Here is a 16426-nt window from a genome sequence, read left to right as displayed (position 1 = left end):
TTACAACTGTCTACTTACCCATTACACCATATGCATCTATTGCATTCATATTTCTTTTACTTGTTTTACTATTATTTCTAACTCAATCCCATCTACCTAACCACAACTCCATATATAACAACTTACATACTTACAATATTACTTGATACTTTTATCAATTGTCACTACATTTTTATTTCTTTATGAGGAAAAAAATAGTGCAAATTTGTTTCCTATTTTACAAATTAATAAATAAATAGATTTGAACTCATTTAATAGCTTTCTAATGAAAATGAATACTTGAAACTTTTTTTTGTTGTGCGCGCGCGTGTGTATATATATATATATATATATATATATATATATATATATATATATGTATATATATATACACACATACATACATACAGATAGAGAGAGCTAAAGAGAGAGATAGAGAATTATATCAAAATTGCTCAAAAGCTATTTGAAGTTTGGTAGGTTTTTCTTTTTTTTTTTTTTTTTTTTTTTTGGTAATCTCTTTCTCACTTTTAATTGCGGACAAGTTTGTAAATGCGGGTATTTTATGTATCAAAAATTTAGAAAAAAAATAGAAAATGTATTCAATAAAACATGTTTCGAAATGAATTTGTCAACGTTTTCACAATTTCAATTTCATTACAAAGAAAACAATTTTTTTGTTGTTCAAATTAAATGAAACATACATCTAGGCTTCTAAAAGTATTTCAAGTCTTATAGCTAGTAAAGGGGATGAGACTAGAGATTACCTTCACAATCTAAGGAGTTTCGATGACGATTGAAGAGATCGGGTTGATAGATGTATAGAAACCTTTTTTTTTTTCCAATCGAGAGATGAGAGTCAAAAGAGATTGACAGCGCGAGAGAAGATTAAAGTGAGAGGAGACAAACTTGAGAGAAAGAGGATTTCGTTGCGGCTTAGAAAGAGAGAGAGAGAGAGAGAGAGAGAGAGAGAGAGAGAGAGAGAGAGGAGGGTAGACGGAGAGGGAGAGGGAGGGAGAGGGAGGGAGAGGGAGGGGGAGAGAGAGGGAGAGAGAGAGAGAGAGAGAGAGGGGAGAGGGTAGATGGGAGAAATGGTAACGGACAAATAAAGCGTTACGGTTAGACAGAATTAAATTGGGTCGGCCAACCGAAAAAAAATTTCCTTCAGAGAATTTGGTCTATTTGTTTGTTAATGTAGAAAAGGTAAGGAGTGTACAACATGGAAATGTAGAAAATGGAAATTGAAAAAAAAAAATCTATACAGAGTAACCCTTAAAGTATATTTGGTTTACATAATTGAGTTTTGAGGAAAAAGAATAATATTCAATAGGGAATCAAAAAGCCAGATATAGATTATGAATTAAATTCCATTTTTGGTTATTGAAATGTATATATTTTAGGAATTGTATTTAGGTTTTGGTTCGTTTTAGAAATAGAAATTATGTAAGCATTCAAATTATTGAAATGCCCTATATAATAAAAGATATTTATTCTCAAGGATAGCATATTCTGGTGAATAGTATTTTTCAAGAATATATAAACTTAAAAAATGATCGAATAAGTGTACTCATAAAAATTCTATACCATTCTAAACATATTCAACGAATCAAACATGTTGTTAGTCTTTTAGATTCATGTGTGTTTTATTCTTCTTTAATTTGTTGAATCTTTTGTTAGCAATTAGGCATTCTATTACTTTTGATACATCACTTACGATTTTTTGGTCCAGGCAAAGCATAGAATTGGAAAATATAATTTGTAGTAATAATGAGAACATGGGGTTTTAGAGTAAGGTGTTAGATACTGACTACCATTCAGCGTCTTGAAAGTGTGTCTTTGATATTTGGACAAGTACAAAACTTAAAGGGATATACAAGACATTGAATTAAAAGAATGAGAAGATGATGATGACCCAGACATAAGTTGTACCGGTCTTTTATAATCTCTAAGGAATTGTTGCTCTAATTCATCAAATGTTTTAGATCGTGGGCCCGGATGTTCCACGAAATTTTGAACCACATCATGACATGACTCCATGTATGAAACCTTTGTATGATCACACGTGGTTTACCCCAAGCGGTACATAGGCAGTACTATATGTTGGCATGCTCATTCTTGTGTGCAAGGCAAATAGCATAGTGTAAGCTAATCGCGCAAAGCACATAACCCCTGTGTAAGGTTTGCGACATGGCTACACCTCTAGCCTTATCTCATGCCCCACCTTCTACCAGATTAACGATAACCACATCCTAATTAAGAGCATGAGAAAAATAGGGAGAAATACCTAATTCACGATGTCATCCAAAATGCGCGTTAGAATTAAAGATCTTTCGACGTAGAATTAGAGCAATAGATTGCCCCACTTTCATGACGCCTCAATCCCAAACTCTTAAGCTCAAAGGCATTCTTGGGTCCCACTTATCCCCCATATGCAAAATCTACATAACCAGCACTTAGGAAAGGGATTAATCGCTAATCCAAACTCCATATCGAACTACTCACACTTCAAAAAGAGGAACAAGTAAAAAGCACAAATGAATATTAAGAACATTATTGTAGAGGAAATAAAAGAAAGAGTATGGAAAAGCTTCTCTATGTAGATGCAATGTTGAGGTTGAATTCGACTTCAATCCGAGATTAAAAGATTGGAAAATGTGTTGATTATATGTAATCTAAGCTAGTCTAGCCCTATTGAAACTATCTAGCGTTCGCCTCCCCCAAAATACAACATAGAACATGTTTAAATACTGTTTAGATTACCCATAGTGGCACGACCAAGGGCATGGTCGTGCCTAATTCGGCCTAAAATGAAGTGCACACTGCCTCCATTTGGCATGACCTAAAGCATGGTTGTGGAAAATCTTTCAAGAACGGCCTTGACCTGGTGGCCATGCTAATTCTCCTAGTGTGCTCCTCGTTCTTCGTTTGTTGCTCCATTCCTTCTTGAACGGGTTCTTTAACTCCAAAATTGACCAGAAATGCCCCAAAATACTTCCCACAGTAATTTTTGTGAATAAATATGCCTAAGACAATAAAGCAAACAAATAAGTCTAAATACACACATGATTCGGGGAACTTTATATTATGCACAAAATAGGCTAAAGTATAGAGTAAAATATAGTTAAGAATATGTTTTATCAATATGCGTACAATGGAAGAGGCAGTCTACAACATAATTAGAGATGAAATGCACTCTAAAATTTATAACTTTAGTCCCTTAGAAGAATTCTTGATCCAAAAAGTTTCTATGTTGAACAAGAAGAAAACAGCTAAAGAATAAGGACCTTCTATCCATGACGATGACGGAGATAATTATGATCAATGAAATTTAGAAGCTACCAACCATCTCTCCAGAGCTCAACATGAGTCAAGCCTAACTGTGGTGCCTGGACAGTCTTCCATGTCAATGGTTGAAGGGGGCCACAAGCTGAAGTTACTCTGGAAGGAAATGAATAGAGAGATCAGAAGAAGTTGGTCCGAAAGGAATAGTAGTTGTTCCAACAGTTGTTCCGGAAGGAGTGGAGAAATCATAAGAAGTTGGAGCCACTATTGAAATTTCGGAGGCAAAGGAGAATCTGGAAGGAGAAGAACAACCAGAAGAAAATGTTCAAATCTCATCCAATAACGTTTTCGATGAGAGATAATTTGCCAATGACTCTATCAACCTGGTGATTGACTAACTAGAAGGAACTAAGAGAGGTGTAGAAGAACCTAAGTTTCCCAAGGTTGTGGATAAAGTTGTATAGGGTACTGAACCAATAAAAAGGGCTAAATTAGAGAAACACCCTATATACCAGAACTTAACGGGAATGTTCTTGATGTTCAACGGTAGAAGGTATTGGAGGAGAAGTTGGTACCCAATAAGAACCTATGAGGAACAAGCTACAGAGAGTTGTGAAAAAATATCTTCATTGTTTGTTGGACAAAAGAAAGAGCTTACATGCAGGAAGATGGTTACACACGTCCCTTATCAGTCCTCTAACAACCCCCCCCCCCCCCCTTCCCTCCCCCGGTAAGCTGGAGCGTGTAGGTCTTGAACGGCCAGCTTTGATACAAACAATTGATAAGGAGAAACTGGAAGGAATTTTGTAAACCCGTCAGTTGCCTGGTTGGATGATGAAACAGATAGTAACTTGAGGAGCCCTTGAGTGACTTTCTCACGAACCACATGACAATCGATTTCTATGTGCTTCGTTCGTTCGTGGAAAACGTGGTTCTCGGCGATGGCAAACGCGGACTTGTTGTCGCAAAATAATGTGGCAGCTCTATCTGTCTGAACATGCAAGTGTATCAATAAGGAGTCGAGCAACTGGATACAATAGCTTTTTTTTTTTTTTTTTTTTTTTTTTTTTTTTAATTTCCAAGACACAGAGTAGAGCCAAAGAACACCCAGTAACCCGTGACAGATTTTCGAGTCTCCACACAAGACGCCCAATCGGAATCTGAGAAGGCGTTAAGCTGCCGGATATTGTTCGTTGGATAGAACAGCCCTTGGCCTGGAGCACCTTTGATATAGCAGAGGACACGGTGAGCCACCATCAAATGTTTGTCAGTAGGGCCGTCAATGAATTGACTTAACTGTTGGACAGGAAAGCTTATATCTGGCCGTGTTGTTGTGAGGTAGAGTAATCAGCCTACCAACCTTCTGTAACAAGCAACATCATCAAGAATATTTCCATCATCATGTGTTAAACGATGGCCTAGGACCATGGGAGTTTTAGCAGGCTTGTGGTCATGGAAGCCAGCTTCATTCAAGATATCTAGAGTATACTTCCGCTGACAGAGATTCAACCAGGAGTCACACATTCTAGCCTCGATTCCCAGAAAATACCCCAAAGTTATGAGATCTTTGATCTTGAAAGCTGTAACAAGGAAAAATTTAAGTTCTTAAATGAGATTAATGTCTCCACTTGTTACTAGAATGTCATCCACATATACTAATAGAGCTATGAACAGTGCGTCGCAGCCTTTAGTGAATAGCGAGGGGTCTAACTTAAATTGAGCAATCCAATATGTATTAGCGGTGCCATCAATTTTGCATTCCATTGTCGGCTGGCTAGTTTGAGTCCATATAACGAGCGCAATAATCTACACACCTGATTTGGCTTGGTGCCCAGAAAACCTGGAGGCAAAACCGTATAGACCTCCTCTTGCAAATCTTCGTGCAAAAAGGCGTTATTTATGTCTAACTGATGAATGTGCCAAGCATTAGAGGTGGCTATAGCAAGGAAGGTTCGGATGGTGGTTATACGAGCCACCGGAGAGAATGTTTCGATGTAGTCAACCCCGAGTTGTTGTGTATAACCTTTGGCCACCAATCTTGCTTTGTAATGTGATAAGCGTCAAAATATGTTAGTTTTTAACGACATTTCGAAGGTGTTTTATACATAATTTAGCATTAAAGTCGTGTGCTTTATAGTAATTTACCCTAAACAGTTGTACTTTTTATGTGTTTAGGTATTTTCGGATGAGAAAAGTGGCAAAGAAGGATCAGAAACGTAAAATCCAGAAAAAGCGTGCACCAAGACACCAGTCACGCCCGAGTCACGGCGTGACGGAGACGTGAAGACGCCAAACCCAATCACGCCGCAAGCCATGAATGTGACTAGCTACCTTCCCTATCGCGGGACTAGCTAATCTCACAATGCAATCGGCACACCATCATAATCCGTTTTATTCCTTATTGTTTCAATCCTTTTTTTCCCACGCACCTTTGTTCCTACCTTTTTCTTTCTGCAACCATCACTTCACCACACTCTACGTTGATCAAGAATTCAAAACTAGATCCACCTCACCGTGACCCTTTCTAAAACTTGCAAGTTATCATTCCTTGAGTACAACAACCCGGGAATCTTTATTCCCAACCTTCTTTCCATCCACGGCTATCTATCCTGTCATAACGCTCAACCGTGCCGTCTGCCTTATGCTTAATTTTGAACACCCATTTGCATTCTATGGGAACCTTTCCATGGGGTAACTCAGTCAACTCCCAAGTATTGTTGTCTTGAAAAGCCTTGATTTCTGCATTTATAGCTTCCTTCCAATGTTCATGTTTTACGGCTAGATTTTATGTTCTAGGTTCAATAGTGGATATGACTACTATAGAGAATGCTTTATGAACAGGAGTGAGGTGACTGTAAAAGACTACCTTAGATAGATGATGAGGTGATGATCCATGCTACACAATGGCATAACAATAGATGATGAGGTGATGATCGCCTGGGTTGCACGGGGGTATGGACTCACCATCTGTATGTTGAATAATAGGCTTCATTGGGCTAAGAATCTCAGCATCTGTATGCTGAGCACTAGATTCCCTTGGGCTATGAATCTCATCTATTGCTATTTCTTGTATTGATTGTTCATTAATCTCCATGCAAGGCACACTGTTAGAAGGAGGTAGAACACCATGCTACTGCCTTGAACCAGCCTGTTCATAGAATATAGGAATGGAGGTGGAGACATTTGGCAAAGAGGGAGAAAACTGCTCTGCCTCTGGTTCCTCAGGGCAGTGATCATTTTTCAAGGGGAATTGATCTTCGTAAAAGGTTACATCCCTTGACACAAAGATGTACCGTTTGATATTAGCTGGCATCCCAATGAATAAGCATCTCCTACTTCGTGGTGCCATCTTGTGCCCAGAATGAGATAAAGTGGAGGCATAGCAAAGGCAACCAAACACCTTGAAAGCACTGATATTAGGTTCTTTACTATACAATCTGAAGTTAGGACTTGATCCTTGAATAACCGGTGAGGGGAGACGGTTGATCCTTTGGAACTGCTCAGAGGTAACTCCAAGATCACATGTATTGTTAGAGGCTACTTCCATATTCTGTTGTTTGTTCTTGGACTTGTTGCCCGGGGATATCCATGTTTTTTGTAACACTTTTCCACAATGTGGCCTGTCATACCACAAAAAGTGAATTTGTAGATTTATAATCAAATTAAACTTACGCATGGAATCTGCAAGATTTTAGCTCCATGCATGCAATAAATTAAAACCCGCACTCCATGGAAGAAATTTACCCCATATTCATGTTTCAAGCTTTCGTCTTTAATTTGTCTTCATTCTTCTATCCTCAAAATTACAATTGATAATATAATCGCTCAAACTCATAACCCTTAACACGATGCATTGGGCGTTAAGACTACGTCTAGTCCAAGAGTACGAAGCTTCACATATATAGAAAACGGTGTGTCTGTACATTTTAAAATGCAATGAAATTTGAATGTCAGTACAAAAAGATTCCAATAAATATTGCTAGTCGTTACATCATTAATTAATTTCAGTATGTACATTATAGAATTAATTTATTTAGTTTTTAACTAATTATCTATAAGAATAAATGAATATTTAATATTTAGTTAACTACTAATAAGAATTTTAAAAAATAAAATAGTTCTGACGTAGCTATTTAATTTGCCGCTATCTCTACTTACTATCCATCATCCCATCATCCCATTTATCACATTCATATTTCTTTTACTGGTTTTACTATTATTTCTAACATTATCCCATCTACCTAACCACAAGCCCATAACAACCTACATAGTTACAATATTAGTTGATACTTTTATCAATTGTCCCCCACTGATAAATAAATAGATTTAAACACATTTAGTAGTTTTCTAAAGAAAATGAAAACTTCTGAAATTTTTTTTGAAGTATATATATATATATATATATATATATATATATATATATATATATATATATAGAGAGAGAGAGAAAGAGAGAGAGAGAGAGAGAACTCAAAGAAAATGCAGAAGCGAATTCAAAATTTTAAAGTCAATGGGGTGTTATGCCACACTTAGGTTACTCTTATAAACCCAAACGCACAAGCTTTACAAAGGTTCTAACTACAAACCGTTTACAAGTCCGGTACAAACGAACCAACAATAGAACAATCTAGGTTCTATTAGAATCAACTAAACCATCCATTCTAGACAGCGCTCTTGGGAAGCATATCTAAGCTAACCTGAAATTGTTTTAGAAGAATTAGCGAATAATGCTAAGTAAAACCACTCTAACACGTAGAGATACATAAGTATACTTTTATACTCAAAATAGGTTTTGCAACGGTATGACTACATATATATATCATACCAACGAACTCAGCTGAAGGATTTCAAAAGACAGATAATCAACAAAGCTCAATTCTAGGGGCTCTAGACCCCATCAATAGAATACTCAAATGTCTCCAATTCAAGAAAGTCAACGGGGAATCAACTCAACTCAACTTAGATTCAAGATATCAATACCAAAGCATAAACATGATACAATTCCAAGAGTCAACACATCAACAAGTTACTGTGGTATATATATATATATATATATATATATATATATATATATATATATATATATATATATATATAAATATATATATATAGTCAAAGGATTTTATATAACAATAGCCAAATGCTCAATATCAATATTAATATCAAATCAATATCCAACCCAACTCCGATCCAACTTGTACACCAAAAGTCCAACATGTACACCAGTCCAACCTTATCCATCCAAGTGAAGCCTAAGCTTCTAAAACCAATCCAAATGAAGCATAAGTTTCTTCCACCAATCCAAATGGAGCATAAGCTCTACAATTCCACCAATCTAATTGTTGAAGCCCAGTAATACAATATAATCAAAGAAGTGTATATATACATAACCACATGTAGCACACAAGCCATATGGATATCAAGGGACTAGGATTCAAGAGAGAATAATGATCCATAAACTAGGCAAAAGAATGTACAATGTACTCAAATAACTCCACAATGCACCAAAGACAGATCAACAATGCGCGGGGAATCAAAGGAATGCATTCTGGAAATTAACTCTTAAGACCTTACGGTCAGATGTCACGGGAAAAGGAAGCCCGCCACACTCTACCCCACGATGGAAACGGGTGTGTGCAATAGGGCAAAGAATTTCCGTCACACACCCCTACAAGACACCTTGCGGGTGTCGCTCACGGGCATCTCATGCTCGCGAGACATGCTCGCAAGGCCAAATTTACAACAGAAACCGTACGAAGCAAACTACACAACAACAATGCTATTTCATCACAACAAGCGCTAAAACACATCAAAAAGACTATTCCAACAACACTAGAATGCCAACAAATCATAGGATATCAAAGATAGACATCATAGCTCAAGATTAACACCAAGAACACTCAAAAACAATGCTCATATCAAGATATAACATCAAGAATATACCCGAGGAATTCCAAGAACATCAAGATCATTTATATAAGTTGGAAATAGGTTTTGATGGACATGGAGTTTACCTTTTAAGCTAGCAAACCAATCCTCAAACACCCAGCATCAACCTAGCAACTTATCTCCATCTTGAACCTCTAGGAATCCCAAAACTCCAATGTAGGAAGAATAAGAACATGCATTAAAGACTATGAAATGTGAAGGGAAAATGCAAGGTGAAAAATGATCTTACTTTATTTTGGTGGAAAGATGCATAAAAGAGTAATCTTGGTAGAGTTTTCTTTGTAGAAGATGAAGGAGATTTTCTTGTACTTTGAGGGGAAAATGGCGTGAAAGAGTAGTATGGTGTAGTAGGGAGGAAGACAAAGTATTGGGATATTATTTGTAGGGAAAATGGCGTGAAAGAGTAGTATGATCAGAGTATTGATTGTCGCGATTCAATTATCGTAAATATCCGATTCTTGGATCTTAAATTTTGATACCGTGTTTGGTTTTTGCATTTTAAAAAAAAAAAAAATCTTTTGATATTAGAATAACAAATAAAACACGAAAAATTTAGAATAAATCCTTTCTGGGATCTCAGGGTGTGAGAATAAGATATTCAATTTTGGTGCTTGTTTTGGAAATTAATAATTTTGATGTTTTTTTTTTTTGTTTTTTGTTTTTTTTTTTTTAATATTCTGTGAAGTTAGGTTTTTATTTTTGTAAGTTTGTGTATGGAAAAACAAGGCAGAGGGTATTAATTACATAAAATAATGATTTAAAAAGTTGTGAGCTTAATGTTCTTAAACTAGGACATTAGATTGTCCTGTTAATTGCAAATAGTGTATTTCATTCTTTAAACTTCAACTGAATGTATATATAGTTCATCATTTGTTAAGCTGTTAGGCAATCTTGATTATCATATTAGCTTTTCTGCTTTAAGAGGGCATGGTGAATAGAAATGAAAGAGAGGCAAGAGTGGTGATGAGAGAGTCTCCAGTAAAAGCTACTAGAAGAAGTGTTGCCACTGTTGAAATCTTTAGGCTGAATTCTAAAATTGTTTTCTGTATAATTATTTGTTATTGTTTTTTTTTTCTTTACAAAAAATGGCGAAATGCATTGGATCAAGCTATTAAATTTAATGGCAATTTAGTAAATACTTTGAATTATTCCGTTAACTATTTATTATTCTTAACATATATACACATTAATTTATATAAGAAAAGGTCTTAGATTCGAACCTCATCCCAATGAGAGTTGGCATAATTGTTAAACATATATTATGAATATGTTAAAATGTATTAAAAAAATATATAATATAAAATGTAACATAAATTTTGGTAAAATAATTAGCCCGACTAAATACATAGCATTCAAAGTTGAGCATCAAAGATTACAAATCATGAACTTTGAAAATCATTTGATTTTCATGATTTTTTTTTTTTTTAAAAAATTAGGTTAAGTTGTTGTTGTTGTTTTTTTTTTTTTAATTTAATTAATCTTATTATTATTATTATTATTATTTAGGACAAAACTTAAATATTTCAATTATGCTTTTGCATTATTGGAATGATTTAGGTCATTATGGTATTACTATTTTTTGTATTTTTTTTATAATGGTACAATTGTACATTACTTTACAAATATTATACTATTATTTTTTTATTGGACAAAATTGTTCTTACATCATTTGTCATCCCTGGGTGCCTAACTACAAAGTTGTTGATCATAAATACAATTACACATAGACTCTAAAACGGTAGGATCATTTTCCAAATAATTGACAATGTTAACATGCATCCTACTAGCTCCAATTGAACAAGTTTACACATTAAAATTTTATCAATGCATGAAAACCTCTAAAGAAATTTGTAAGTTAACTTTTACTATATCATTATAACAATATCTATTGTAACCATATATTTTGAATTATTTATTATCATCCTCTATTGACAACAATTGTAGCAATTGTCATTGACAAACTCTCAAAACAAATTGTCTCAACAAGGAATGAAAATTAAAAAAAAAATAAAAATCATTGATTTCATTATTGTTGATGAAAAGTATGTACGACATTTTATTACTCTTATTAAATTAAATAAAATAGTAGCTACAACAAAAAATAATACATATGCATTTAATTAATTTAGAATTAGATGTCTATAATGGCTTATTTAAAAAAAATATTCATTATAGAAAAATTTAAAAGAAATATAATTTTATTAGTTATATTATCTTTATTTTCTACAATTCAAAGATTTCTTACCTTCAAATTTATTAATTTATTATATTCACTACATTGTCCATTGTCTTCTTTTTTACATTATCTTGTAATTAAATATCAAAGTTATAATACAAAACATGTTATATGTATTTATTTACCAAATATTTTATACAAATATAATAAATATTAATATTTTGTTCAATACTTTCACGTGATAACCTACAACATACATCTCACAATAGATGAAACATGTAGAGGAAAAACTACCACTACTAAATATCAATATGTCTTTGTAAGATAAAGAGTTCATATTACAACTAAAATCTCAGTCATATACACAACAAGGCAAATATAAAGCTTCCTACACCATAATCTCATTGCATGATGAATCAATATATGCTGCTACCAGTAACCTAATTGCACATGACACACTATCCATAAAAAAAAGAGAAGACATGTACTGAAGATGAAAACAACGACAATGCTACCAAAAGAGAATTAAGAAGAATTAGAAAAATTTAAACCAAAAGTAGTATTTATTTAAACTATCGCTTTAAGACTAAGTATTTAGACTAACGTTATTACAAAGTTGCAAACATTTATTTTAGTGACAATTATAATCAATCTCTCATATATTATCTTGAATTAATATATACTTTAAATTACCAATTTAAAAAATCAAATTCAATATTTATTTACCTATGCATAAACATCTCCTATATAATATTGATTGATATACTTCGAAATACTTATTTAAAAATAATCATTGTGCATTATCACATTCGCGCAAAGCGCTTAAAAAAAACTAGTAATATTTTATAAAATCTAATTATGACCTAATAAGTGATAACCATAACCCTAGTTTAATATTCTAAAATTTTAGAATGTGGACTTTATAATTATTGTTATGTTTTATATAATGTCTAATGTTTGGTGAAATATGTCTTATATTAGTTATGTAACAAATTATTTTAATTATTTTTAGAGTGTACAAATGGTAAAACTTAACAAAGTATCAAGCTAACAACTTAAGAGTCAAAAAAAAAAAAAAAAAAAAAAAGTGTCGGGGGCCCGCCTAGCCCACAGGCCTGGGGTGGGGCTGGTTGGGAAAGTAAAACCCAGGCCCGCCTAGGAGCAGGTTTTTTTTTTGATTCATCAAGACATTCATTCTCTTAAAAAACTAGAAGAATGTCACTACTGTCTGAGTTGACTAACCATCCTAGGAGCAAAAGGACCTCAACATGTGGGACACGCATACCAAGGAGCATTAAATGAAGTTGTACCATTCTTCTGAAGCTAAAGGAAAAAACCCTAAGGCTATCCATGCCCTCAACGGCTACATGGTAAAAACCACATTAATGGAGCATTTAATGCAGCAAGATCCCCGGTCCTTACCCACTGGATAATAGGTTTGAAATTTCATCTCCCTCCAACGGATGATATTTCCCTCACCTATATAAACCCACCTTCATCAACTAAGAAGGTGCTGGTTCTTTTCACTCGATAATTCTATCAAGCAAAAGCGCTTAAACAATCTCAGTTCTCACCAAGCTTTTGCGAACCAGTGTCAAGGCGTGAAGATATTTGAAGAAGCCCATTATTTCTCATCTTCCACCTTGAAGAAGTCTTGCATCTTATACAAAGCGATCATCCTTCATTCAGTCAAGACTTCACCATGTTGGAGAAATCAGAAATCATTTTCTACCAACCTCAACTCTGAAGAAGACGTTGGCTGAACCACTATAAAAACTCTCTTCTCCTTATCTCTTTATTTTCACGATTTACTTTCTACATCATATCATCATTCGCGCTCAAACCGAATGTTTCATTAAATCATCAAACTGTGCAAAGCAATTAAAACGAATCTAATATTTCCGCTGCGCTGTAACACTGAAAGGTTGTTATTTGGCAAAATCCGAAAAGAGTCTATTCACCCCCCCCCCCTCTAGACTCTCGTTATAACCCTACCGGGACCAACACTTTTGAATGGATTTTTTCTTTTTTGTCGGCCCACCTAATTTCCTCTAACTCCAAATGTTTAAACCCTAACCCTTTATGCTCGTTACCATTTTCCCCATCTACCATCCCGATCTCTCTCTATTAGCACCAAAATCCTCTTTGTTAAAATTCCATTTCCATTTCATATATTTCCATTATTTATACACATTACCTTTTCTAAATGCAAAACAAATAAGCCCAATTCTCTAAATGGAATTGATTTTCGTCGGCCAACCCAATTTCCTCTGGTCCAAATGTCTAAACCCTAACCCTTTATATACTCTTTAACATTTCCCCCTATACCATCCTCTCTCTCAAGTCTCCTCTCAATTTAATCTTCTCTCTCGCTCTCAATCTCTAGATCTTTTGACTCTCGTCTCTCGATTCGGAGAAACGATTTCTATACATCTATCAACCCGATCTCTTCAATTGTCATCGAAACTCCTTAGATTGAGAAGGTAATCTATAGTCTCATCCCATTTGCTAGGTATAAGACTTGAATTTTTTTTTACAAGTGTAGATGTATGTTGTCCATTTGAATAACCGCAAAAAAAAAAAAAAATGTTTTTTTTTGGTGAAGAAATTGAAATTTGGAAAACATGGACAAATTGATTTTGAAACATATTTTGTTGAGTACAATTACTATTTTTCCTAAATTTTGGTTAATTAATACACCCGCATTTACAAACTTGTCCGCAATTAAATGTAAGAGAGGGAGAGAGAGAAAAAAAAAAAACACTACCAAAATTCAAATAGCTTTTGGGCTATTTTAATACAATTCTCACTATCTCTATCTCTCTCTTTATCTCTCTTTATCTTTATATATATATATATATATATATATATATATATATATATATATATATATATATATATATATATATATATATATATATATATATATTTAGGATCATATGAGAACACCTTGCTTAGGTGAGAACGTGAGAACAAATCATGTGTACTCATCTAATATTTTAAAATTGTCTAGATTAGATTAAGTGTGTGCGAACATGAATTAAATGTGTGCAAACGCGATTAAGTGCGTTTGCACACATTTAATTTGTATTCGCACACACTTAATCTAATCTTGACCATTAAAAATTATTAGATTGATGCACACAATTTGTTCTCACGTTCTCACCTAAGCAAGTGTTCGCATTGGAACCCTACTCTCTCTCTCTCTCTCTCTCTCTATATATATATATATATATACTACTTCTAAAAAAAATTCAGAAGTTTTCATTCTCATTAGAAAGCTATTAAATGTGATCAAATCTATTTATTTATCAGTGTATAAAATATGAAACTAATTGTCACTAATTTTTTTTCTTCATAAAGCAATAAATATGTAGTGACAATTGATAAAAGTATTGTAACTATGTACGTTATTATGGCCTTGTGGTTAGATAGATGGGATAAAGTTAGAAATAATAGTAAATCAAGTAAAAGAAATATGAATCTTACCCCAAAAGGCTGAATCCCCAACCCTAAGGGCCCCCGGCCCTACACTCCGACCCGACAGAGCATGTGGGAGGATGTAAATCACGCTGACTCACTGGGTTAGTAGACAGGAAAAAAATATGAATCTGATAAAGGGGATGATGGATAGTAGGTAGAGATAGTGGAAAATAGCTACGCGTGAATAATTTTATTTTTTAAAATTCTTATTCGCAGTTGATTAAAAATTAAACATTCATTTATTCTTATAGATAATTAGTTAAAAAATTAATTAATTCTATAATAATATACATACTGAAATTAATCAATGATGAAACACTAGCAATATTTATTGGAATCTTTTTGTAATTGGTATGGCTTTTATTTCTTTTGTACTGACATTCAAATTTCTTGTGGATAGAGGGAAGGATCGGAGTTTGGTATAAATATATAATTTGTTTTCTTTCTATTTTCAGATAACAAAAGCTAAGGAAGTTTAATCCAAGACACACAATCAAGATGTCAATCCCTACTCCTAAGCGGAAGCGCCATATGCCACAACTAAATTTGAATCAAGATATTATCACAGAAATCCTTAAAAGGCTGCCTGTGAGGTCTCTTCTGCAATTTAGGTGTGTTTCAAAAGATTGGCGTGATTTTATCTCGTCTCCAGAATTTGTCAAATTGCACCTACATTTTCAGTCGAAAAAGGATAATAAGGTCATGACATATATATAGCAGGTTAAATTTGTTTATTAGTCATACGTCCTTGTTTTCTATTACAGAAAACAAGCAATCATCATTTCGCAAATTTATTACATATGACCGCTCAATCTTTACCCATGAAGATGGTTTCGAATTTTTGGGTTCTTGCAATGGGCTTTTTTTGTTTCCGTGCTAAACCGTATAGAATAATCATTTGGAACCCTTCACCGAATAGAAACATCAAGAGAATCCCAGATGTCTGGATGTTGGGCTACATGGGCATTTTTGGGTTTGGATACGACGAGTATAATGACGACTACAAGGTTGTTTATGCCTATTGTGCTAAGTATATTGATGAGAATGTTGTTATGGTGTACAATTTTAAGCATGGGTCATGGAAGAGAAGTGAAAGAGGGCTTAGTACTACTGGGTTTGTTAATCCAGGAATTGCTGTGTTTGTGAGTGGTAGTCTCAACTGGTGCAACAACAACTTTCAAGGCACTGACTGGAATTGGAACATAATTTCTTTCAACTTAACCACTGAAACTGCCAAAGCTATAGCTTTACTCGGCCATGAACATGGGGTCGCTATTTGTATAAGTGAAACAAGAGGATTGTTTTTTGCAGGTTTTCATCACAAACGTCAAATGGTAGCAGAGACTTATCAGTAGCCTAGTCCAAATTGGCTTATGCATCACCCTATTCTTTTGTTTCGCTTTTACTGGAAAAATTTTCTGAATCCAACCCTACTGCTTCACCCCCCTTCAACCGAATTTATGACTCCGTCCCTGCTTGGGGTCTTCGGCCTTAAGACTATTGGATTAGAAGGGATGAAGGAAGGCCCAAAAGAAGAGGGTAAGGATGTTAAGCTTG

The 16426-nt window shown here is 34.3% G+C and overlaps 1 protein-coding gene across 1 annotated transcript; it reads left to right on the top strand.

Annotated features, from left to right (window-relative positions):
- Positions 1 to 15696: 15696 nt before the first annotated feature.
- LOC109176430 (putative F-box protein At3g16210) lies at positions 15697 to 16224 on the top strand. The gene has a single exon (XM_019325859.1). It carries the CDS (start codon positions 15697 to 15699, stop codon positions 16222 to 16224), a length of 528 nt encoding a protein of 175 aa, XP_019181404.1.
- The last annotated feature ends 202 nt before the right edge of the window (positions 16225 to 16426 follow it).

Source organism: Ipomoea nil, unplaced genomic scaffold (genome assembly GCF_001879475.1).
Source record: "Ipomoea nil cultivar Tokyo-kokei standard unplaced genomic scaffold, Asagao_1.1 scaffold0706, whole genome shotgun sequence".
Classification (NCBI taxonomy): Eukaryota; Viridiplantae; Streptophyta; class Magnoliopsida; order Solanales; family Convolvulaceae; genus Ipomoea; species Ipomoea nil.
Note: the sequence above shows the minus strand (reverse complement) of the source record. Positions and strands in the feature narration are given on the sequence as shown.

Excerpts from the sequence above, each read along its gene's own strand:
- LOC109176430 (XM_019325859.1), top strand. The coding sequence starts at position 15,697 with ATGGTTTCGAATTTTTGGGTTCTTGCAATGGGCTTTTTTTGTTTCCGT.